Genomic DNA, 26,244 nt, shown 5'->3' on the forward strand with positions numbered 1-26,244 from the left:
AACTCTGTGATCATAATTCATATCACAGTCCCTGAAATGTTCTACTTTCTCACTAACAGTGAGCAAACGATGAATAGTGAGCAAACCATGAATATAGTGAGTGAACCATGAATGAAGTGAGTGAACCATGAATATAGTGAGTGAACCATGAATGAAGTGAGTGAACCATGAATATAGTGAGTGAACCATGAATGTAGTGAGTGAACCATGAATGTAGTGAGTGAACCATGAATGCAGTGAACACACCGACTGAGCTAATACATTTATATATCTATTTTGTGAGGATATTTCAGCGAGGGAAATACAAATCATTGTACATAACGAAAACGATCATGTACACAGAAAAAATATTATGATGTTTGAGAAAAAAATACCCACTATCTGATAAACCACGGAACTAATCATCTGACACGATTTACGAAATTTAGGAGGTTTCATATTACTGAGTGGACTGGAGTTTTTCTTGAAAATGCACAGCTGATAATGCAGATAGACACTTTTTAATTCAAAATCATAAAATCTGATGTAATATGAAAGTTTCCTTCCATTCTTGTGCACACCTTTCTTTTTGTCCTCATTATGAAGATCGATCCTTTCACTTTTGAGTTCCGAATGGCAATGCAAAGATAAAAGACTGAATGCTGAACGAACATCAAATGCATGGTAAGCGTATCGTGAGCGAACAATATATGTTTTATGAATGACGAACGTGAGCAGATGGTAAATGGTGAACGCATAATTGTGAACAGAGAGCGCACAGAGTGTAAACGGTGAACGCACGGAGAACACACGGCGAGTTAACGGAAAAATGGCCAAGTAAAACGTTTAAGAGACTATACTACTACATAATCATGTAGGTTTCATAGATACATATGTACACTAATGGCAGGAATATTTATTACTCTTAATGTTCATGAAGTTCCTCTGTGTTGAACAGAAAATAATCTTCTTAAGATTACTAACTATTAATTTTCACTGTGTTACAAGTAATTCTACGACTGACGCACCTAGATGTAATTAGTTACCTGGAATCTGTAGTATGTGTTGTCGTTCTTCACGATCAGGTAGTGGTCGTCAATCGGAAAAAAGTAGCCATGAGAAGCCATTAGGGTTGCCACGTGAACTGCCTCCACTACAACAACACAACATGTTAATTAATCTGTCTCCACTAAAACAACATCTTATTTAATCTGCCTCCACTAAAACAACATCTTATTTAATCTGCCTCCACTAAAACAACATGTTATTTAATCTGTCTCCACTAAAACAACATCTTATTTAATCTGTCTCCACTAAAACAACATCTTATTTAATCTGTCTCCACTAAAACAACATCTTATTTAATCTGTCTCCACTAAAACAACATCTTATTTAATCTGTCTCCACTAAAACAACATCTTATTTAATCTGTCTCCACTAAAACAACATCTTATTTAATCTGTCTCCACTAAAACAACATCTTATTTAATCTGTCTCCACTAAAACAACATCTTATTTAATCTGTCTCCACTAAAACAACATCTTATTTAATCTGTCTCCACTAAAACAACATCTTATTTAATCTGTCTCCACTAAAACAACATCTTATTCAATCTGTCTCCACTAAAACAACAAGTTATTTAATCTGTCTCCACTAAAACAACATGTTATTGTTTACTGTGCATCTTTCCTATGTCTTTAGAGTTTTATGAATTTAATACAATACTGAATTGCATTTCAACACGTTCAACAGAAACAAGAAGAGGAACACAAGAGAAGTGATTCATTATGAATGAAAGGGAAACAATTCACCATATTAAGTGTAGCAATGTTATGGCGCGTTTGGTCACCTTGGCAAGTTCGGTCGCCCAACGATGTTGCGTGTGGCACATTTCATCACCGATGACCATTCGTGCTGCACATTTTGTCGCCAGCGACCAAACATGCCGCATGTATCGTTGCATGTATGAGTGCGCAAACACGCATACAATTACACATGAGCACACAGAGTGAAATACAAAACAAGTACTACCATTTGTCATGGTTTGATAAGAAAATGAAATTGGCATAAACAACACTGCGTGCAATTAGCTTTAATGAACATAATATTCATGAACAGCACTTTACCACATAACATGTTAACTTAATGAAAAAAAACAACAAAAAAAGCCATCAGTACTATAATGAACAAAATTTAAAAAAGGAATTTAAGCCAACTACTGTACTAGCGATAAGCATGAAAGTAAAAAATATGAAACAGCTACAAAATTGGTACTTTTACAAAGTATGCATCAAATCGAACAGGTGGAGTAAGCAAATCTATAAATTTGCAACTTCATAGTTATGAAGCACTTTTCATACATGAAATTGGCTCTCTCAAAATAGAGCCATTATTCTTTAAATTAAGTATTTAGCACAAACACAGTTGTCTTTCTCTCTGTTATTGAATTACTACAGTTTTGTGGGTACATGTATATCCACGTCATGTTCTGTGCACACTGTCCAATTGTAGGACTACCCTTTTACGTCACATTTATGAAATGCAATGCAAGATTAGACCTATTCTCTGCACAAATGAAACATGTCAAAGATTTGAAGAGCTGTTTCAAATCAGAATAGGATGTGCTGTGATTTTTATAGGGGATGTCCAATAGCACCTGATTGCTAATCAAAGGCTACTAGAAAGTGCCACATCTCCCTTAGCTATCCTCCAATTCAAACGATTCGTTGTTCCGTTTGATATCAAACTGGAAGAAATTGAAGAAGAATTTGGAGAAGGAGGAGGATTGATTGATTAAATGTCCCTCTTGAGAATATTTCACTCATATGGAGACGTCACCACTGCCAGTGAAGGGCTGCAAAATTTAGGCATATGCTCGGCGCTTATGGCCATTGAGCAGGGAGAAATCTCCACCGTGCCACACCTGCTGTGACACGGGACCTCGGTTTTTGTGGTCTCATCCGAAGGACCGCCCCATTTAGTCGACTCTTACAACAAGAAAGGGGTACTGAGGACCTATTCTAACCCGGATCCCCATGGGAGAGGAAGAGGATTAAAAGGGAGAAAGAGAAGGAAGGGGAATAGGTGCTGGAGGAGGAGAGGGAGAAGAAAAGCAAAGTTAGGGTTTGGGACAGGGGGCTTGGGTGGTGACCATTCGTGCTCGGGTATGGCCTAAAATTGACGACCAATTGTGTCCACCCTCACAGCGTGTTCGGTTGCCTGTGCATGGCGATGATACATGTGGCACGAATGGACTCGGCAACCAAACATACTGCAACAAATTTCTGTTACATATTCTATTGAATATCTATCGACCTGAACAGACCTAGTCACAAATTTCTGTTACATATTTTATTGAATATCTATTGACCTGAACAGACCTAGTCACAAATTTCTGTAACATATTTTATTGAGTATCTATCGACCTGAACAGACCTAGTCACAAATTTCTGTTATATATTTTATTGAATATCTATCGACCTGAACAAACCTAGTCACAAATTTCTGTTAGATATTTTATTGAATATCTATCAACCTGAACAAAGCTAGTCACAAATTTCTGTTACATATTTTATTGAGTATCTATCGACCTGAACATTTCTCATAACTCCTATAAGCAATACTAAATAGTCTGAACATTTCTGTTACATATCTAATTGAGTTAATTCTCCTTTCATCAAAGTTTTGATCATCTGTAAAATATGAAATTGCTTAATAAATGTAAAACTGAAATCAAAATTTGTAATTAAAACCAGATGGATGATATGATCTTACAAAACAAATTAATTTTGGACAGTTTAATTACCATACGATTTTAGGAGTATACAGATTCTGATCTGACTCTTAAGATCTTTCGTGATCCCGGGACCGGATTTCTCGTTGTATTTGACACAGAAAGATGATGCCTAGCAGACATAAGTACAGGTACTAGCCTGAGACAACAAACTTCAAGCAACCCTGATGGATGTTTAATTGATATTATCATACAGTAATCACAATCATACAATATAATTACCTAAATTTCACTCAAGTGTTCCACAAAATATAACCAAGTACATTCCAGCGATCAATGATTGGCAATAAAACACAATTTACCCAGAGCCAATGTCGCCACCAAAAAAATCACAAACAATTTAATGCAATATTAAGCACCAATACTGTTTGCCAATAACATTAAATAAGAGGGGATCGATAAAACTTCTAGAGGTTAGCAAACTGTGGACATGAATATGGCAAAGTTTGTAGGAAAATAGCTAGTCCCTTACTGAATCTAATAACCATCCTTTTTATCTCTATCATCATTCAAACAAAGATATTCTAAATAAAAATGTCTGCACTTTCCAATCGAAACAGAGTAATGTCCCTTTTAAGTTTATCATACAAGTAGCTATTCACTGGCTTGTAGGACTACACAAGACAAGTCAATGGTGGCAAGAGACAGAATATGATTGATATCAATTGGAAATATCTTTGTATATTTGCCTCCCCCCCCCTCCCTGGTTCAGACATAAGAAACATTCAATCATCAAATTCTCCCCACACAAACCTTGATCCTCCACATCGATGTTCTTCATAATCCATGTGATTAAATCAGCACCTGCCAAAAGAGTAAACAAAATGAGTGGTCAATCAAAGCCCGAGACAGACTCCATACATCACCCTAAAATATCTTCCTCTTGTACCGTCTTCCCTTTCTTACATCTAATTACACGTGCCCACATTCTTACAGACCGGCTATCTTATATTAAGACTGGCTATATCATACTATAGACTGGCTATATTATACTACAGACTGGCTATATTATACTACAGATTGGCTATATTATACTACAGACTGGCTATATTATACTATAGACTGGCTATATTATACTACAGACTGGCTGGCTATACTATACTACAGACTGGCTATCTTATACTAAGACTGGCTATATTATACTACAGACTGGCTTTATTATACTACAAACTGGCTATACTATACTACAGACTGGCTATATTATACTACAGACTGGCTATATTATACTACAGACTGGCTATACTATACTACAGACTGGCTATATTATACTACAGACCGGCTATACTATACTACAGACTGGCTATATTATAATTATACTACAGACTGGCTATACTATAATTATACTACAGACTGGCTATATTATAATTATACTACAGACTGGCTATACTATACTACAGACTGGCTATACTATACTACAGACTGGCTATATTATACTACAGACTGGCTATCTTATACTAAGACTGGCTATATTATACTACAGACTGGCTATATTATACTACAGACCGGCTATATTATACTACAGACTGGCTATACTATACTACAGACTGGCTATATTATAATTATACTACAGACTGGCTATATTACACAGGAATTTACATGACAGAATTATAATCTATAGGTCTAGCTAGTCTTCTAATCAGAAGGAAACCCTCCCTCCTTCCTATCAGCTCACTGATTTCCCTCACAAACACAATTAGAAGGAAACCCTCCCATCTTCCTATCAGCTCACTGATTTCCCTCACAAACACAATTAGAAGGAAACCCTCCCTCCTTCCTATCAGCTCACTGATTTCCCTCACAAACACAATTAGAAGGAAACCCTCCCTCCTTCCTATCAGCTCACTGATTTCCCTCACAAACACAATTAGAAGGAAACCCTCCCTCCTTCCTATCAGCTCACTGATTTCCCTCACAAGCACAATTGGAAGGAAACCCTCCCTCCTTCCTATCAGCTCACTGATTTCCCTCACAAGCACAATTAGAAGGAAACCCTCCCTCCTTCTTATAAGCTCACTGATTTCCCTCACAAGCACAATTAGAAGGAAACCCTCCCTCCTTCTTATAAGCTTACTGATTTCCCTCACAAACACAATTAGAAGGAAACCCTCCCTCCTTCCTATCAGCTCACTGATTTCCCTCACAAACACAATTAGAAGGAAACCCTCCCTCCTTCTTATAAGCTTACTGATTTCCCTCACAAACACAATTAGAAGGAAACCCTCCCTCCTTCCTATCAGCTCACTGATTTCCCTCACAAACACAATTAGAAGGAAACCCTCCCTCCTTCCTATCAGCTCACTGATTTCCCTCACAAGCACAATTAGAAGGAAACCCTCCCTCCTTCCTATCAGCTCACTGATTTCCTTCACAAACACAATTAGAAGTAAACCCTCCCTCCTTCCTATCAGCTCACTGATTTCCCTCACAAACACAATTAGAAGGAAACCCTCCCTCCTTCCTATCAGCTCACTGATTTCCCTCACAAACACAATTAGAAGGAAACCCTCCCTCCTTCCTATCAGCTCACTGATTTCCCTCACAAACACATTTAGAAGGAAACCCTCCCTCCTTCCTATCAGCTCACTGATTTCCCTCACAAACACAATTCCTGGCTCATTAAAATGAAGGAAAACATGCCGCAAAGTGTTTAACCAGTTACGCAAAGCCCAGATTTATCCCATGTCAAAACATGACCTTGGTGACTGAACACTTAACAAGTGCATCTTCAGCTGAGCAGTCAGCTGTTTCTTGTTGTTTAAAGAAACATTTTCTTCGTTTTCCATCTTTTTTCTTTGAAAAAAAAAAATTTGGCAGGTGAGCGTACATTTTATGCTGCATCACGCTGTACTCTAGCTGAATTATCTTCAATTTCAGATCAAATCAAAACAAAATCAGAGACCAAAATGCAACTAAATCTCGGCTCCAAAAACATACAGAAAAAAACACTTATCAATGCTTTCACAAAATTTCTGTGATGCTGGGGTGGGGGTAAGCTGTAACAAGTTGTGTTTCTCCGTTTAGTTTACTTATACAGTCAAACCTCGTTATCTCGAACTGGATGGGACTGAGAAAGGATTCGAGATATCGAGGGTAAAATACTTTAAAAAATAAGTGGATGGGACTTCAAAATCACTTTGACATACCCATGGTATTCGAGATATCAGTTCGAGATACCGAAGTTCAACTATTACAGCATGATTTTATATATATATATATAGATATATCTCCTTGACTTAAGAGGCAGGTAATGAACTCAATGGATCATGCTTAATATATGAGGGTTCAAATGGTTCCCACTTCTAAAATATGAAAAACACAAGGGACATACTGTGGGTAAAATTTAGTTCATACCCAGAGATGGAAAATAGCCATGTTAAATAACAAACAATTTTGACTGCTCCATTCTTATAGACATCTTTGTTTGATAATTAAAGTGTCAGACATGAGCATGAGACATTACGATAATTGAATTCATGACACTATGAATGCAGTTGTGAATCCATGATACTATGAATGCAGTTGTGAATCCATGATACTATGAATGCAGTTGTGAATCCATGACACTATGAATGCAGTTGTGAATCCATGACACTATGAATGCAGTTGTGAATCCATGATACTATGAACACAGTTGTGAATTCATGACACTATGAATGCAGTTGTGAATCCATGATACTATGAACACAGTTGTGAATTCATGACACTATGAATGCAGCTGAAGAATTGTGTACAAATAATAACCACTCATTACTACAATCTTTTTTGTAAGATCAAACACATGCACAAAATTAATGTTAATCGCTCATCATAAAAGTATAAATCATAAATCCAATCCAGAAATCTACAAAATATATCAAACGATATTTTTCAATAATTAAGATTCCCAGAAACCCTTTTATCTGTGACTTCTTGTTCAGATGGTGATAAAAGTGTATATATACCCAAACTTAACATTAAAAAACGACCTTCTGCATCTGCCATCAGGTAAATATTTACAAACAGATAAAACCTCAGCACCATAAGGTACCAACACGGGCCCACCAGGATCGCTGATCAGCCTCTAAAAATATCTCCTGGCAATACCAGTGTAGACGCTGCTAAAATCACCAGGACAAAGTGCATACAGAAAGTACTTTTATTTGATCACCCATTTTCATGCTAGCAAAGTTGAGTTGATTGTGGCAATTAACCGGCACAGGTAGTCATTGATAGGAGCCTTGTCTGCTTCATGAGAATGTTTATAGATTGACTGATGCTGCTGCCACTGCAAGCCTAGCATGTCTAGAGAACATAAAACGGTTCTACAGCAGTGACCATCTCAGCGTGGCTTTCTTCATAACAGTCAACAGTAATCTAAACCAGTGATTAGCTGTCCCCAGCAAACCTGATCATCACTGGAGAGCTTCTGCAATATCACAGTCCAAATCTAAAGACTCCATCATCTTCATTTTGCAATGTTTCCTTTCTCAATCAATGGTCTCTTTTTTTTCAGATCTAATTAAACATATCAAACAAAATCTGTACTTTCTGTCAAATTTACTAAAGGAAGGGATCTTAAAGACAATGGTTTAATATATAATTATTCAGAACAATATTGTTTTATCGTTTTTATTTATGGCTTTACAGATTAATAAGATCTCCATCCATTTTTTCTCTCTTTTTTTATGATGACGTTTTTGTGCTCTACATAGAGAAGCAGCACATATATATATATTCCTATCAGTGTTTTACTAACTAGGGCTCACAGCTCATCATTGATAGAATTTGAAATCTCATCTTATTGAAAAGAAACACAGTGTATCTAATATGCAAGAGATAAGCCTGATACGCTGCCACAAGGCCGAGAAGGCAGGGAAAGAAATCAACAAACCTCGGATACTGAGTGTCACATGACCAAGCCAAACTATGAACAGTGAATATAGTTCTGAATTGACTGTGTGCATGGTAATGCAGGCACCAATTTAAATGGGAACACAAAATTTGTCTTCATAACAGGGTCATGTCATCTGATGAGTACAAGTACAAACAATGTGTGTTTACCCTGAACACATACTACATACAAATACATGTAAGAACTGATGTCACCCCCCCCCCCCCCCCCCCCCTGCTCCACCCCCCACCCCCACCCCCCACTTGCATTCTTGACATCAAATATACAGTATCTTGCAAAAATAATTCCAGAACACAATAACATATACAATATCATGTATTCTGTATATTTGAGTAAAAGTAGTACTATCATGATAGAGTTCAGAGCATTTTTTATGTTTAAACTTAGTAGCAGACGATCAAAACAAATATTCCCATGGGGATCCGGGTCAGAATAGGTCCTCAGTACCCCTTGCTTGTTGCAAGAGGCAACTAAATGGGGAGGTCCTTAGGATGAGACCGCAAAATCTGAGGCCTCGTGTCACAGCAGGTGTGGCACGATAAAGATCCCTCCCTACTCAAAAGCCGTAAACGGCAAGCATAGGCCCAAATTTTGCAGCTCTTCTTCGACAATGGTGACGTCTTCATATGAGTGAAAGATTCTCCAGAGGGACATTAAACAATATACAATCATATGCAGGGGAGCTAATAATAAGGCATTATAGTGAGACTTGTCAAGACAGAAGAGCCCAAAGCATACCAAAATATTTATTTAGGATATAATTCTTTTGGCTCTGGGGATATTAAATAGAGACATCAGACATTGATCATTATGGAAAACCAGACATGGAGATAGAGAGGCTCACCTTACGATTGACAAGAATTATACATCATGCATAGATTGGTTTTCCTGATGCAGTCTCATGACAAGATTGCTGCAGTAGGGGGTACACATGTACATAGAAACTGAACAGTACTTAGATATCGGTATCATAACAATTACAACAAGAGTACTGCAAACGGTACATAATACGCCCGTGAAATGCTTACATAGGGTGTTTTTCTTGTGCTATAATTTTGTATAACTTTGCTTCAGGTAGTATCTGCCATCATGAGGCTATGACAAACTTTCATATGAACAAAGGGTCTTAGCTTAAAATCGAGATGTCCTCAAAATGGACCAAGTTCAACAACCTGTAATTTTTGTCAAAAATGGAAGAAAATCAAAATCCTTCCCCAGATGCACATCTTCAATACCCATACAAACACTCCACAAAACAAGATGGTCCTCACTTGAAAACTGTGGGAGGAGTTGGGCGGACAAATTATGTACCCTCCATAAAATATTAATTTCCAAATAGACTAAGTTCAACAACCTGTAATTTTCTCAAAAATTGTAGAAAATCAAAATTCATCCCACATCCACATCTTCAATACCCATACAAACACTCCACAAAATAAGAAGGTCCTCACTTAAAAACTGTGGGAGGAGTAGGGCAGACAAATTATGTACCCTCCATAGATTATTAATTTCCAAATAGATTAAGTTCAACAACCTGTAATTTTCTCAAAAATTGTAGAAAATCAAAATCCATCCCACATGCACATCTTCAATACCCATACAAACACTCCACAAAATAAGATGGTCCTCACTTAAAAACTGTGGGAGGAGTAGGGCGGACAAATTATGTACCCTCCATATAATAATTATTTCCAAATAAAGGGGCAAAACTCCTGGAAAAAAGGTCGAAATGGATCAAAATTGCAGTATGATCTAGAGTGACCCACAAAGAAGCTACACAGCAAGTTTCAGCATGATATGTGAAAGGGAAATGAAATTATAAAGAGAAAAAAACCCGAATGGACGGACGGATGGATGGACGGACAGACGCCGGAATACCGGTGATCAGAAAAGCTCACTTGAGCTTTTAGCTCAGGTGAGCTAAAAATTAAAACCCCTGCTGGACTTGAACCCGCGATCTACAGTTCAGCAGTCGACATGCTAACCTGAGCTACTATATGTACTTAGCTAGGCGATGACTTTTTAAATGAATAGAGTAGACAAATATTGCTGAAATTTATATTTTCATTTTAAAAGAAAGTCAGCCATTATGACAATGTAGAGTACCTCCTTAAAGTTTTTGACACATTAAGTTTTGTTCACCTCACCTGTAAATACACTTGGCACTTTGGACATAAAACTTTTGACCGTTCTGACAGATACCCCGGTACTCTCATCCTGCATCATCTCCACGATGTGCTCCATCTGCCAAAGCAAAGATTCAACATTTCAATAGGTTAAAATTCTAAGTAAAGATCGAATACTTCACAATTCAACATTTCAATAGGTTAAAATTCTAAGTAAAGATCGAATACTTCACAATTCAACATTTCAATAGGTTAAAATTCTAAGTAAAGACTGAATGCTTCATAATTCAACATTTCAATAGATTAAAATTGATCTCATCTCATACTTTAAGTCAAATAAAACAAGAGGCCCATGGGCCACATCATTCACCTGAATCATGTTCCTCATTCCTAGACACTAACTTAAACTCCTATCCTAGGCTGCATTAAAGATTGTAGCGGCTAGCCTAGAAGCAAGTGCCATTTTACACTTTCTTGTCATTTTGTTGTTCAGAGGCGAAAATACAACAAAATGGTATTTGGACAACTTTTCGTCCTGCAATAACAAAAACAACACACCAACAAAATGATGATATTAGCTACTTTTGCCTCAAAATAACAAGAAAAAAAACACATTGTAAAATAGCACAAATCAGCCACCATACCTAGCCCATAGGCTAGCCGCTACTAATGGCACAAATCAGCCACCATACCTAGCCCATAGGCTAGCAGCTACGATCTTGAACACAGCCCAGGTCTCATCCTATAAGAACACTTTCATCTTCTAAACAGAAAACTTTGTCAAACTACAGTAAAATACCCTTATAACAAACTTCCAGGGCCAGCAAAAAACAGTTGGTTATCACCAAACTTTGATATAACCAATAAAATTTTCATTCAAGATTTTCCTCTCATAGGAGAATAAATGTCATATTTCACAAGAAGCATGGATCCGTCTTATCAATTGCACTTTACTGACTATATCCTTGTGGTTTTCTCGCTAATTAAATTTTTAAAGTCCTATTTATTCCAATATTATAAAACTTCAACTCCCATTTAATGAGGCCCTTTCTGAATGACTCGACACCACATAAGGATCCTTGCATACTAATGTGACAAATTGTAGTTTTGTGACTTTTGAGAAACTCTTGAGAGGATTTATAGATATTGTTCACTGGAGCACATTTCTATTCTTAAGCACATTTATAGCAAGGTTTTGTAATCATATGTCTAGCTCCTGCAGAGAGAGTGCATAACTCTGCCCAATAATCAAGAAATTAACATAGATACCTTAATTTCGGCTACACCCCTGAGTTGAAACCTTTCCCAACCAAACATTCAATATAATACACATGTAGAATCTTTCCCACCCAAGCATTCAATATAATACACATGTAGAATCTTTCCCACCCAAGCATTCAATATAATATACATATAGAATCTTTTCCACCCAAGCATTCAATATAATATACATATAGAATCTTTCCCACCCAAGCATTCAATATACAGTCAAACCTCGTTATCTCAAACTCGATGAGACCTTACTATGTACGAGAGTTCTCTAAAGGAAAATAATTCAGACATATCTAAAAAACGGCATGACTTGTTCAATATTCCCATGCCTATATCAGCCAAATATACTTAAACGAAATCCTTCCTGTAAAATTAAGGCTTATACCCTTTCATGCAATGTAATGAATTTCATCCACTTTTAAAAATTCATGGCTCTGGCAGACACTGCTAGAGTACATGCTACGCCTGTCTGCAGCTACATGTACGTAGTGCATATCTATGGTTGCATGCTTGAAATATCTCAAGCCATGATGTTGTCAACTGCAATTCCAAAATGAGGCCATGGTGAACTACTTTTGGGCCATGACGTCACACCCTACCCCTAAAAAATGCATCTTTTAACTGCCAGAGTTTGGGGTTCTAGACCTTACAACAGTGCTCATCATATGAATATCCAGATGATTGTATCTATGTATAGCCATAAACTTTTGAAATGTGACCTATTTTTGGTTTATGATCCACATACTTCCCAACAAATGCATTAACTGACCATGCTTGATAGTCTTAAGGCCTCACAGTCTGAAAGATATAATCTGAATATGATTTGAGTATTTCAAAAGGAACTAGGCCACAGTGACCTATATTTGGTTTGTGACAACCCTCCTCCCCTAAAGAGGTATCAACTGACCAAGTTAGATGGTTCAAGGCCTCACCGTTAGTATGCAAGATATGATCTGGACACAATTTGAAAAATACATCAGCTGACATTTGAGAATCTACATTGTAGGTATCACATTGCGAATGAAATGATTCTGACGTGATTTGAATAATCTTTTAACTAATGAGGTCACAGTCAATTATTTTTGGTCCCCCCCCCCCCCATCCAGACTTAACATCATAAAAGGGCCCATCAAAAAAAAATGAGTGTATCAGGTTGTATGTAGGAGGATTTATACTTTTCATTATAAAACATAATAAAGTGCACCGCCACGTCACATGATACGCCCGTCACATATTGTTAACAGTATAGATTGTACCCATTAAAACATTTTTTTTTTATATCACCTTAATTAAATGTCACAGTGACCTTAAAGTAGGATGCGACACACCTTCTACCTAAGATGCATTAGTTGACCAATGTTGGTGATTCTAGGTCTAATAGTTTTCAAGTTATGAGCCGGACAAGTTTTTGCCATATATGGCCATATCTTCTTAATGAAAAGTCACAGTGACCTGGTTTTAATGTGCGACACACCTTCTACCCAAGATGTATCTACAGACAAAGTTTGATGATTCTAGGCCTTGTAGTATTTAAGTTACGTGTCGGACACGAAAAAGATAACAGACGGACGGACAGACGGATATCTTCTTAATGAAAAGTCACAGTGACCTGGTTTTAATGTGCGACACACCTTCTACCCAAGATGTATCTACAGACAAAGTTTCATGATTCTAGGCCTTGTAGTATTTAAGTTACGTGTCGGACACAAAAAAGATAACAGACGGATGGACAGACGGATATCTTCTTAATGAAAAGTCACAGTGACCTGGTTTTAATGTGCGACACACCTTCTACCCAAGATGTATCTACAGACAAAGTTTCATGATTCTAGGCCTTGTAGTATTTAAGTTACGGGTCGGACACGAAAAAGCTAACAGACGGACGGACAGACGGACGGACATGAACGCCATACCATAATACGTCCCGTCTTAAGACGGGCGTATAAAAAGTAACATCATACAAAAATCCATCAGGATGTCCCTGGGAAAAGTGCTTCCCTTGCAAAAGTGTAACTGCATCTAGATAGACAGAGACAGACAGACAGAACAGCTGGACAGACAGCCGGACAGTAACAGATGCTATGTTGTTCTTTGATGGCTGTATCCATCATGTTCTGCAGGCGACACAGAAAATTGATGATAATAGGCACCTATCAGAGGGCACTTCTAGGTGTGGATGATCATTGGGACATATATAGCAATCATAATTTGTATCAAAACAAATTTGTGTTCAAATTACAAGGCTCTATGCTGCAACCCTCTGCCAGCTGTCATTATCACCCTAACCACAAAACAGGGACTATTGATTGAGGAAGAAATTTTAACACCCATTAGGTCTGGCCTGTGCAGCACCTGCCAATCAAATTATTTTAACATCCAAGTGTTACCTCAAATCCATAGAATTTAATAAAACTCTCTGCTTATTGCAGACGAGTCATCCATCCCGAAATTCCATTATACAAAAGCTTACTTTATACTCCAAACAGATTGAGTTTATTGAGCAGTCAGTTGACTGGTTGGAATTAGTGCTATAATCCTGGTAATGAATAGATCCGGGATCTGCTAAACAAGATGTTACATTCGAACCACAGCGGGGAAAAATCCCTGTACAAACAGGAAGAGATGTCATCATAGAAATGAGTCTGTTGAGTTTTGTCCAATTTTACACATGCATTGAATGTGTGTCTTATTGAATAATTAATATGCAAATGTGGTTCAGTAGATGAACGTGTTACGTGTTTTAATGTGTGACCTTTATGGACTTAAATTTGCATGTGTGGTACAAGTATCATGAAAAATTCAAGATCCATGTTGCTTAAAAGTTTGCTAAATCTAACCGACAGAACTTTACAATTTCTCAACGGGTTAATTGTAAAACAATTCCAACCAACCATCATTTCGGAGGAATATATTACACACCAGAGAAATCGTGTATCGTTGAAAACTGGAGGATATGTACAAAATATCTTAAAATTGAAAACTTTCAAATTTATCTCATTAAAAATTCCGTTTTTATAGTAGGAAGTCACCTAAAAAAAAATTTTAAAACCCTACTGGACCCAAATGATCTACAGTCGACATGTTAAGCGACTGAGCTACCCAGCTTGATGATTAGATTTAAACAGAAATATACCAATATTGTTGACATCTATATTCTGTTGTTTTAGAAAGTTGACCATTATGACGATTTAATACACCTAGCTGACATTTGCATGCAGTTAAACTTAAATGTCAACACCTGTGTACTCTGTTTGCCTGCACAATCCGACCCTATTTTCCTTCTATTTAGTTATCTATGTTCTTTATACACTGCACAATCAGACATCCTGTGTATTCTGACACGAGCACATTGATTTAGACGGGTTTCTCTGTACCACTCATACTAAAGGTCACGAACTCAACACCACAGAGAACACTTCACAAATCATCATAAGCCATATTCAATCCAATTCATTTCTCAATCACATTATTCATAATTTAGAGATTTGATATATATGCTCCAATCTTCATATGGTAAGACCTGTGTTTTTAGCACAGAGGAATTGGGTTCAAACTTCAATGATTATAGTATACTCATAGATAGATCATATAGTAAGAGTTCAAAATGATCCAAATAATCAAAGTTTGGTCTATAAAATGAGATGAATTTTGAAAACAATTTGTCAATGATTTTTTAAAAACACATCAAATAGAATTTTTTATCTACTTTTAAAATACATCATGACAATATGAAGTACTCAAGCTGATTTCAAATTTCAATGCTGGAACTTAAGTTGACACTCATGAACTTAGCCCATTCTTAATGGCCTACTGTTGCATGGAGATCACTGCCATTTATGATCATATAAAAAACTGAAAGACCTTCACAAATCAAATCTATTTTAATTGAAAGAACCTGGCTGAGAAATTGAAGAAAATAATATTAATATCCCCCCCCCCCCCCCAAATCATGCTTAACAATTTTTTAATTCGTTTGGGTTTTGAGAGTATCACGGCGACATCACAAAGTACGTAGCCAACAGCTATGACAGCACACCCTACTACAAGATGTAACGTAGATGTCATTTCTAGTACAGCAGACAGCCATTATCATGATGCGAGGTCACTGACATATATTCATGTGATCACGGTTCTCCTACCCTTAATTGTACATCATTATAAACACAATTGTATCTTTCTCTGTGAATGCATTATACGTACGATATCATCTTTAAACAGGCAACACTAAAACTAAAGAACCTCACAGTTTCATTACATTTCCTCTCTGTACATCATTTGTCCTTGACCTTTTTATCTCTTTTAAATAATGATATTTAGCAGTATGCCAACACAGAATATAAAACAGCTAAGCACCTCTAAGCTGTGTATCTTTGAGTCAGGTGGGAAACATTTCAACATAATATGTACATACCTAAATCATTTCTCAGTTTCATTATGCTCCTATCAATTATGTGTGAAATATGGAAAACAGATCCCGAGGAATGCTGTAGAGGTATTCCAAACTTTCACTACTGTCTCTCATTACATTGATCACTATAGGAGCTGGATCGTGTATCGTTCAAATATCTTCCTCAAGCACAAATACATCACTTATATATACACCCAAATGTCAACATAAAAATACTATAATCATACTACTGTTGTATTGTGTAGCCACTCATTGAAATCTCGTATCAGAAATTGTTGAACTGTAACTTTTATCTTTGAAATTATTTGACCTAGCTGAGTCCAAGTTGTTGAAATGTTAGTCTAAATGAAGTAATATATGACTTCATATTGATTTTTTTTTTTTTACACCTGTTGTGCTAATACAACTGAAGACAAAATAAATGAAATTGTTTGCGTGTTTTAAAAGTCATTTGTATAATAGATGTGAAAAATATTCATCTAATGCTGATATTATTAATTACTTTCTTTGTCAACATTCGCTTTGAATCTTTACATGTATGTGAAATTGACAGAATTAAGAGCAACACCTGGCTCTGTCTCCTTAACACTGGTCAACACCAGTTCTGTCCAGTAGCCACAGTTACTGAGTCCTGTAGCCACATGCAGTTACTGAGTTGCTAGCCCAGTTACTAAGTCCGGTAGCCATGATTACTGAGTCGCTAGCCATGGTTACTGAGTCCGGCAGCCACAGTTACCGAGTCACTAGCCACGGTTACTGAGTCCAGTAGCCACAGTAACTAAGTCTGGTAGCCACGGTTACTGATTCGCTAGCCATGGTTACTGAGTCTGGTAGCCACGGTTACTGAGTCGCTAGCCACGGTAACTGGGTCCGGAAGTACCTACCCTATCCCATTTGACGTAGTGTAAACGAATACAATAGGTGTGGCTTGCGACAATGTATTTTCTGGAGAAGGGCAATGATGGACAACTCAAAATTTGAGGGCTTGATATGTAGTTTAACTGGAAAAATTCAGTGGAATGTAAATTCAATGTGATGAATAAGTTGAATTACGATCCATCTCAGAAGTCCACTGTACTTCTGTCTCATTTAACGGTGTAAAGTTTGAGTTATATGACTCAATTGCAAAGCAATTGTTTTCAGAGCACATTCCCCATCTATTGATGACCAAAGAAGCACATGTTGGACTTGATCATTCATAGCAGATGTCAAGCTGTTATTCATTGTTAACATTTAATAACCCTAAACTCGATCACCACCATGAAAGGGAAAAATAGCAGATTACAGTCAAACACTAATTAGCACACCTTTAATTAATCCTGAATGTGAACCCCACCAGTGATGAGATTTGCAATTAAGCCAAGATTTAGGATTCTGGGAAATTTCTGTACTCGATAAGTAAATGTGAGTTTACCCGACAATAAACTGTATTCATTCAACACATGTTAAAATCACAGAACCGCTTCCTTTCTTTTCCAGGAATTCTAAATTAACGTAATGCCAAATTGTACAAAAGAACACATATTATACCGAGATAGTTTGAAATTATAGCTAATATAGTAAAAAAAATATATAAAAATTAAAAACTGGGCTTGGGCTTCTAAAATATCCCCACCACTGCATTCACGAGTGGTCAGTTAATTTGCAGGTCAGTGCTTTTCAATATAACTTTAAGAAATAAGGACACTCATCACAATTATTGAAGAAGGAAAAACTTGTACTACAAATGAAAATTTGAAACTTTTTAAAACTGATGAAAAAATGTAATACTTTAACTAGGCAGCAACAAAGCCCCAAGTGTAAAGAAAATACTAAATGCCTTAAATTTCTAATTGAGCTTCGATCATCATGCACACACCCAGTCCTGACAATTTTAATTAAATGACAGTATAGGTACAGTAAAAAGCATAATGAGCAATAACATCTGTACCCTTAAGCTAACTTGTAATCAAAAAAACCCCAGTGGCAACTGGATAAGTATTTTGAATGGATATCCTCCCAATACCCCCCCCCTCCCCCCCTCCCCCAGGTGATATCCATATACAGCTGTGAAAAACTGTACCATTTTCAAGTACACACTATACATATATACACCACAATTAACAATGACCTCTAAATGTAGGACAAATCCGGTCCTATTAACTTCCAGCTCCAGTAATGCAGGAGATTCTTCCTACGATTATGACATTTTCTACTGATGCTCGTTTTCATTCCACTTTGAGCTTGGGACTGCAGATCTAATGAAATATTGTAGGAGGACTTGAGGAATGATAATAGCTAGTAAAGTATTCTAAAATCAATGCCACGCACCGTGTCCTTCACCATGACATTTAGTTATATTGTAAGTCTTGTAGTTATAGTTTATGACTTCTAAATCCTCTTATGCTGTGAATTAATGCCCACCCTGTCAGAATTGCCCCATTATCCTCCATTTCCATATACTTGTATTACCAATAAGTATATGAAACAGTAATAAGTCAGAACCATATATATCATTAATCTAAGATTCCTACCTCTCTTACTCAAACTTATTATTGTGACATGTGCGGGGGGTACCCCACACGTCACAAGATAAAGCGGGGGTAAGAGTCAGAGGAATCTAGGATTATTATATCATTTACGGTCTCTCGTGTTTTCATTACACATAACTGAATTGCACACATTATTTTGATATTTTGCTGATTCAGCATTAACACACCCTACAATCAATCTAAAATGTCAAATTTCTGATAAGAAATACATTGACATTTTACATTTCTTTTGGTACCTAAAACAACTTATCTTAATTCTCTAAGTGGACAATAAATATAACATAAATCAAGAAAAATCAACCATACATGCATTAAATACAGCATGCTTATACATCACAGTTGATTGAACATGCTCTAAGTTCGAAAACTTTAATTAAATGACAAAAGCTAGATAATTATTATTTTACACCGAATTAAATGGTCTCAAATGAGTTTGATAAACGGTGTATATTTCAGTGTGTGACGACACCTCTGTAATTATGACGCCAGTGAAGTTCTGATTGCTTTAGGTGTAAATGGTTATTCCACCCAGCACTGATTATCAACGTCTGCTAATACTAGCTCACGTTCCCATATAAAGCCGGAATGTCGTCACGAAGACATGGTCCACAAATATTCTACCACTTAGGGTAAAGATTTTTTGCATAGCAAATTCAACAACGTATATAAATTGATTTAATATTCCTGCTCTTGGAAAAGCTCTTTTAAAAGAACATTTAATTTATCTTTATAAAATTAATCAATTTCAAATAATTCACTCTGTATTGAAAAATGTGAGCCTGTGCAGTAATTAACAATCTATACTGGGAATATACACTAAATAATCATCAGCTGTCATTTAGATGTAGAATGTATCTATTATATACATGTGACACTTGTTACACTGTGTTTTAGTGTCAAAATTATAAATTTCTTCTAAAGTTGAAATAAATAATACAACTAAACTTTCTATTACATGTATAGAGCTATAGAGCCATAGATTTTTACATATTGAAGATATTCATTACAAACACTGTGGGTCACTTCTGTTAAATAATACACCAGGGAAAAAATGGACAATATATACAATAATGTTTTGAAATTGAAAACCTCGGATTTATCTAGTCAAAATGCAGTTTCAGTAGAAAGTAATCTGAAAAAAAAAAACAACCTTAAAACCCCTCATGATCTACACATGTTAAGCAGCTGAGCTACCTACAAGGCAATCTTAAAAAGGAATATATATGTACAAATATTGCTGATACAGTGTATTTATATTTTCATTCATCTTTTAAAAGGAAGTCAGCCATTATGACAAGGAGTTATTCCCCCTTAAGTATCTTTGGTCATAATGTGTAGGCCTACAGGGAGCTTTTATACTGTTATTTTCACCCATACTCACTGGAAATAAGATTTCACCTATAGTTTTAAATTTGCCCAAAGACCCCCTTCTAAATAAGCCATGATAAAGTTTATCGATATGTCTGGTACCGTACACTAATAATGTAGCCCAGGACTCTAGTCACACTGGTTTAAACCGGATCTACTCTTCATGAAGATCTTGACAAACTGCACCTTTTGAGGTTCTTGGCTGTTATTGAGAAGATTGATTGTATAATGTTTAACGTCACACTCAAGACGTCACCATTGCTGGTGAAAGGCTATAAAATTTAGTCCTATGCTCGGGGATTACGGCCTTTGGGCAGGGAGGGATCTTTATCATAACACACCTACTGTGATATGAGACCTTGGTTTTCGTGGTCTCATCTGCAGAATCATTTTTTAGAATTACACCTTATTTCCCAATTATCCAGTCTATGCGAAAGTTTTTTGGACCACACAGGACATTCGGTCCTGTGTAATCAATGAACACACCGGACCGAACCAAATTTTGTCATGTTTATTATACTAGTAATACTATACCAGGGATCCCTCCCATATAATACTTTAGACAGTCCATGCGGTTTTAATCACATTCATTTACGTATTTGGATTCGTGTGCTATTTTTTACTTATAACAAACATTTAAATGACTCCGCATCAAAATAGTAAAGCTCAAAACCGGACACTGAGACATCGGACATTCCGGTCTGGTGTAAAAAAAATGATGCATCGTACCTGAGGCACTGCACATCGGTCAGGTCCGACGGTCCGATGTCTTTCGCATAGACTGAATTATCCCCCTTGGAAGGGAACACAGCCCTTACATTTGTACAAATGTCAACAAAGGATGCCTTGAAATTAGCCGTGTCGGTTCTGACAAGTTTGATTGACATTGGCCTTGTGGTTCTAGAGAAGATCAAAGTCTAATGTGTGAAAAAGTTAATGACAACGTGGACTGCAGATAACAGTGAAAATGCAAATCTGATCGCAGAAAGTTGGATTTATTGTTTAATGTCCCTCTTGCTAATCTTTCACTCATATGGAGACGTCACCATTGACTGTGAAGGGCTGCAAAATTTAGGCCTATGCTCAGCACTTATGACCTTTGGGCAGGGAGGGATCTTTATTGTGCTACACCTGCTGTGACACAGGGCCTTGGTTTTTGTGGCCTTATCCGAAGGACCGCCCCATTTAGTTGCCTCTTACGACAAGCAAGGAGTACTGAGGACATATTCTAACCCGGATCCCCATGGAAAAGTTGGAAAATTTGAAGAATTTTCAGATAGCAAGGATACAGGGTTATTATCGGGGCAAATACGGTAACGGTACTTGTACTGGAATTCTGTATTGAGGAAACTTAATCTATAATATCTGAAATATACAAATATCAGACAAGCAAATCAAGGATCAGAGTACTTACATGTAAATCTAAATACGAAAAATAAACAAATGAACTGGAGTAATTTAAATTAGGATGCTTTGAAACCATTCAATTACAAGGTGAAACAGAAGCTATCAGTATAAAAACATACTTTGATCTATAAAAAGATGACCATGAATTGATGTATTGATAAAATATCAAACCTTTTAAATCCTAAACACCTTGATGTGAAACCACAGATTAAATCAAGGTCGATACAAAGTACATTACTATTTACCTGCACAAAACCTGTATGCGGGGAGAGAACTAGCCCTGTAAGGGGAAAGAATTAGCCCTGTAACCAGGGAAAAGAACTAGCCCTGTAAAGGAAAAGAACTAGCCTTGTAAAGGAAAAGAACTAGCCCTGTAAAGGGAAAGAACTAGCCCTGTAAGGGGAATTTGTCAATCACTCCCTTGACTTCTTAATGAAAAAGTGTGGAAAACTGATTTGCCTGGCTGACAGACAGAGTGCAAACTTAAAGTCCTTTTTGACTCTGCCGGTTGGGGACTAATTAAAACAATTATAACCTAGATGCAAGAACTAGAAAACTGACACCATCCAAAGGTGCTGGTGGACAGGACTTCCGGTACCCCCCTTCTTGTACTTTTGAATGATCAATTCCTTGGGTATTTCAGGTGGGTTTTTATCAAAATATGTAACTTCAGAGTGTATCTATTTCGATGGAATACACAAATCTTGCATAGAAACCATTTTTAAAAATGTCATGTCACTATTCACTTGATCATACTAGAAAAAAAAGGGGGAGCCAGATTGCAGGTCTGGTTATCATCAGACTGGGGGTACTAAGGGCCTATTCTAACCTGGATCCCCACGTGATAAAGCTGTATGTTAAAACATGACAATGTATTAAACTTGAAGGTTTGTGACCTTGACCTCCGACCCTGTAAAAACAAAATCAATGTCTTTCTATAATCATCATCTGCCTTTGTAAACAACATGAATGGTCTATCTTGAAAATTTTTCAACTTGCTGAGTCACATGAAAGCACATTCAGTAAGCTTTATGTTTACTCAAGATATTAATGTCATAATAAAATTAATGACAGACAGATGGATGGATAGAAAGATGTGATTACTATAGGGCTCCCACACTTTCAATGCGGATCCTAGTTCATCATTAAATCTAAGCACTTTAAAACTTTCCTGAAAAAATTCAATCAATATACTTGTTTTACATGACCTCGATAATCCTATTGTAACTGAACTGAAGACAGTGTATGTTCAGTACACTCTACCATTAAAAATTAATATGAAAAATCGACAGTATTTTCTCAAATCCTGTGAAAATGATGTACTTTCCTTCTGATGAGATTTTAACTGATCGGACAGCAACTATAGAACTTCAGTGTCAAAAACATACCTGTGGTGTACGTTTGTTCTTATGCATTGGGAAATAGGATACTGAACAGGATATACTGAAGCGCAATTGTGTCAAAAATTTGGTGTCATTCAGGACGCTTGATAGTACAGCTGGTTGATTACCAGACAAGTTGTGTGGAAATAAATCCTTACTCACTAAAACTATATCAGTCCTAATAAAACGTAAATTCCTTCCACATCAAAACTGATTCATATTTGAATATTTACATTTCCAATGTTTTTAACTCTTAATTAATATCCTTACTTTGTAACGATAGCCATTTCCTCAGGAATGTGAACAATGTGCGTATGAATCTTGATAAAAATAGTACACATATTCTAACGGCTGGGGATATTCCATGCTTTATGAAGTACGCTGGCGTAAGGTGTTGCAGTTTATGCCCTCCCTTGTGTATTTTCAAAAAATGCAATTTATTTCTTATAACGCTACTTTATTCTTCTGTCGGTACAAATCCATGCCCTACAAAGTACTATACCAGAGAAAATTAATTTACTCTGGATGGCCAGGTCATATCACATCTTTAAAAGGTCAAAATGAAACTTAAAGTTGAGAATGATGATCTGATAATCTAGCACTGAAGATATCAATGGGAAGAGAATTTTCCAAGTGACCTTGAATTTGTTAAGATGACCTTGACATGGGTATCTAATTGGTTACAATGGTGTATTATTGTTGATAAACTGGGCTAGTCCAAAGGTTAAGAGAACCAAAGGTACTCACAAGTAAACAAGTACCGACTTATAAAGGAAATATGATAATAAAAATTTCCATGAAAATCAGCAATTTTGGTAAGAATCAAGATTGCCAACAGTACAATTTCATTCTGCAATAAGCCTTAGTGTGGTCCGTTCTTTAATTGTAATGGGACTATAGATCTACACTAGCTGCCATTAAGGGTTTTACGTCCACTCTGCTATCAAAGGGTTTATGGGAAGCGGAGTGAAACCCCTTGGCTAGTGAAGATCGCACTGAATATGAACTTCCAAAGTAACAGATAATATCTAGCCAACTATTATCCAAAATGCACCCTCCTCAATTTGGTAAACTGTGTCTCATGGCAGACAAAAAACCTTACATTACCATGATTATGCATCATTTAAGTGTTTGCAATACACCATACTTTAAATTTATTACCTTTTTGTCAACTTTCATAATTTTCCGAAACTTGTGATAGATAAATCATAAAGCCATACTCCAGACCATGAACAGATGCTTTCTGCCTTAATTTGTTTTTTTTTTGTACATAGCAACAAAATGGTTGGTTTATAAATTTGAGTTGTACAGAACATACACGTGGGTTATGTGTTAGTGCTCCATTCAGTGGTGCAGCCATCCAAGCACACCGCCTCAGTAATTGCCTTTAACATGACCACGGAGATAAAAAGATTCAGGTTTCTTCATTACAGATATAACTAATCAATACACAGTCATCTTCAATAAGGACACAGGCAATATCTGATCGTCATCACATCCACACACAGTGAACGCTGGAAATCTGCAGCTGAAATAAGCCTACTGCTGTACCTATTACAAGATTTTAACAGTGGTTGATAACATTGGCTTTGTTTCATTATATAAATGTACTACATATACACAAGTATATATCTTATTAAAATTTTCTTGCACGTTAATATACTGAAGGGGACAAATTTTTCTATTAATTCCGGGGGAAACATAGCGCAATTTTTACTTTAAGCCTTATGATCAACACAATTATCAATATGAAACTCTGAAATCAATAATTTATGACCAATTACTTTAATTTGAAACTTTGTAATAAGTAATTCATGATTCACACAGTACTAATCATTATAAGAGACTTTAATAGATTGTTGGGGTATCACACAATGAGTTTTAAGTATATGCAATATCAATTTTTATTTAAGGTGCTAGGACTATAATACATGTATATTATCATAATAATGAAGCTACGCATAAAATTACTAATTCATTATCAATGTTATGAAACTCGTTAACTTAATCAGAACTCGTTAACTTACTGAGAACAATTATGAAAGGTGAAGATAACGAACAGTGATCAATCTCATAGCAGTTACTCCTATAAAGAATACAAAATAGATAGTTGGGCATACACGGACCCCTGGACCTACCAGAGGTGGGATCAGACAAACACGGACCCCTGGATATACCAGAGGTAGGATCAGGTGCCTAGGAGGAGTAAGCATCCTCTGTTGACCAGTCACACCCGCCATGAGTCCTATATCTTGATCAGGTAATCAGAGTATTCCATAATATATGACCATAAAAATGGTGTTAACTTCAGAATGGCCCAATAAGAAGTGTTTTTTCTATCACATGAGAGTGCAAAGTTGGAAAATTTTCAAATATCCCACTATAATGCATGCTTTCTAACTTTTGGGGCCGAAATGCAGTGGGAACGGCATACCAGTTTCTTTGTGATCAATCTCACAATGAACAACACTAAAATCAACAATTACTTATAATCAAAATTATACACAACTCTGTAATGATTGTTTGCAATGTATATTATATTCCTACAGTTACACTTAATTATTATGCATAAAACCATATACAAGGTACAACACAAAAAAATATCACATATTGACTGGTTTTATTTCCTCAAAGTCTCAAAAAAACTCATAGAATTCCTTGCACGCTTGCCAAATTTTCATTTGGTTACTTAACTTTAGTTCAGAAATCCCCCATACAACTATTTTATGCAGTGTTTCTATAATCTCTTTGTTAATGTTTTGTCCTCCATGTTTACTGAACAAACCATTAAATCAATCTAATCTAGTTAACATGGATATATGAAATTGCTTTATTTTATGACATCAAAAGAAAACTTGTTCCAAAAATGGTGTCCAACCATTTTCAATGATAAATGAAATTGCATTGTAATAATACCAATATTCTTTACATATATAGATTGCATTACAGAAATCCCAGTGTGTGACCCATTAACACTTAGGCCCTCCAACAATGACAGCTATTTTGTTTGACCACTGTCACTGTCTGCAATTAACAAAACAATATCCCCTCCTCACTCAAATGGATTTTTCTTTTTCTTTCTGGCT

The 26,244-nt window shown here is 36.4% G+C and overlaps 1 protein-coding gene across 10 annotated transcripts in view; it reads right to left on the reverse strand.

Annotated features, from left to right (window-relative positions):
- LOC125649376 (regulator of G-protein signaling 7-like) overlaps positions 1-26,244 on the reverse strand; it is an 86,116-nt gene that overhangs the window by 46,571 nt on the left and 13,301 nt on the right. For all 10 annotated transcript variants that reach the window (XR_008803170.1, XR_008803169.1, XM_048876883.2 and 7 more), the window contains 3 exons: positions 10,812-10,908; positions 4,527-4,577; positions 1,026-1,132 (listed from right to left, as the gene is read on the reverse strand). Coding sequence is in view for 8 of the 10 variants with exons in the window: in XM_048876883.2 (XP_048732840.1) it covers positions 1,026-1,132; positions 4,527-4,577; positions 10,812-10,908 (255 nt within the window). In the remaining 2 variants the exon portion in view is untranslated. The remainder of the gene's footprint in view (positions 1-1,025; positions 1,133-4,526; positions 4,578-10,811; positions 10,909-26,244) is intronic.

The sequence above is a fragment of the Ostrea edulis genome, chromosome 5 (genome assembly GCF_947568905.1).
Source record: "Ostrea edulis chromosome 5, xbOstEdul1.1, whole genome shotgun sequence".
Lineage (NCBI taxonomy): Eukaryota > Metazoa > Mollusca > Bivalvia > Ostreida > Ostreidae > Ostrea > Ostrea edulis.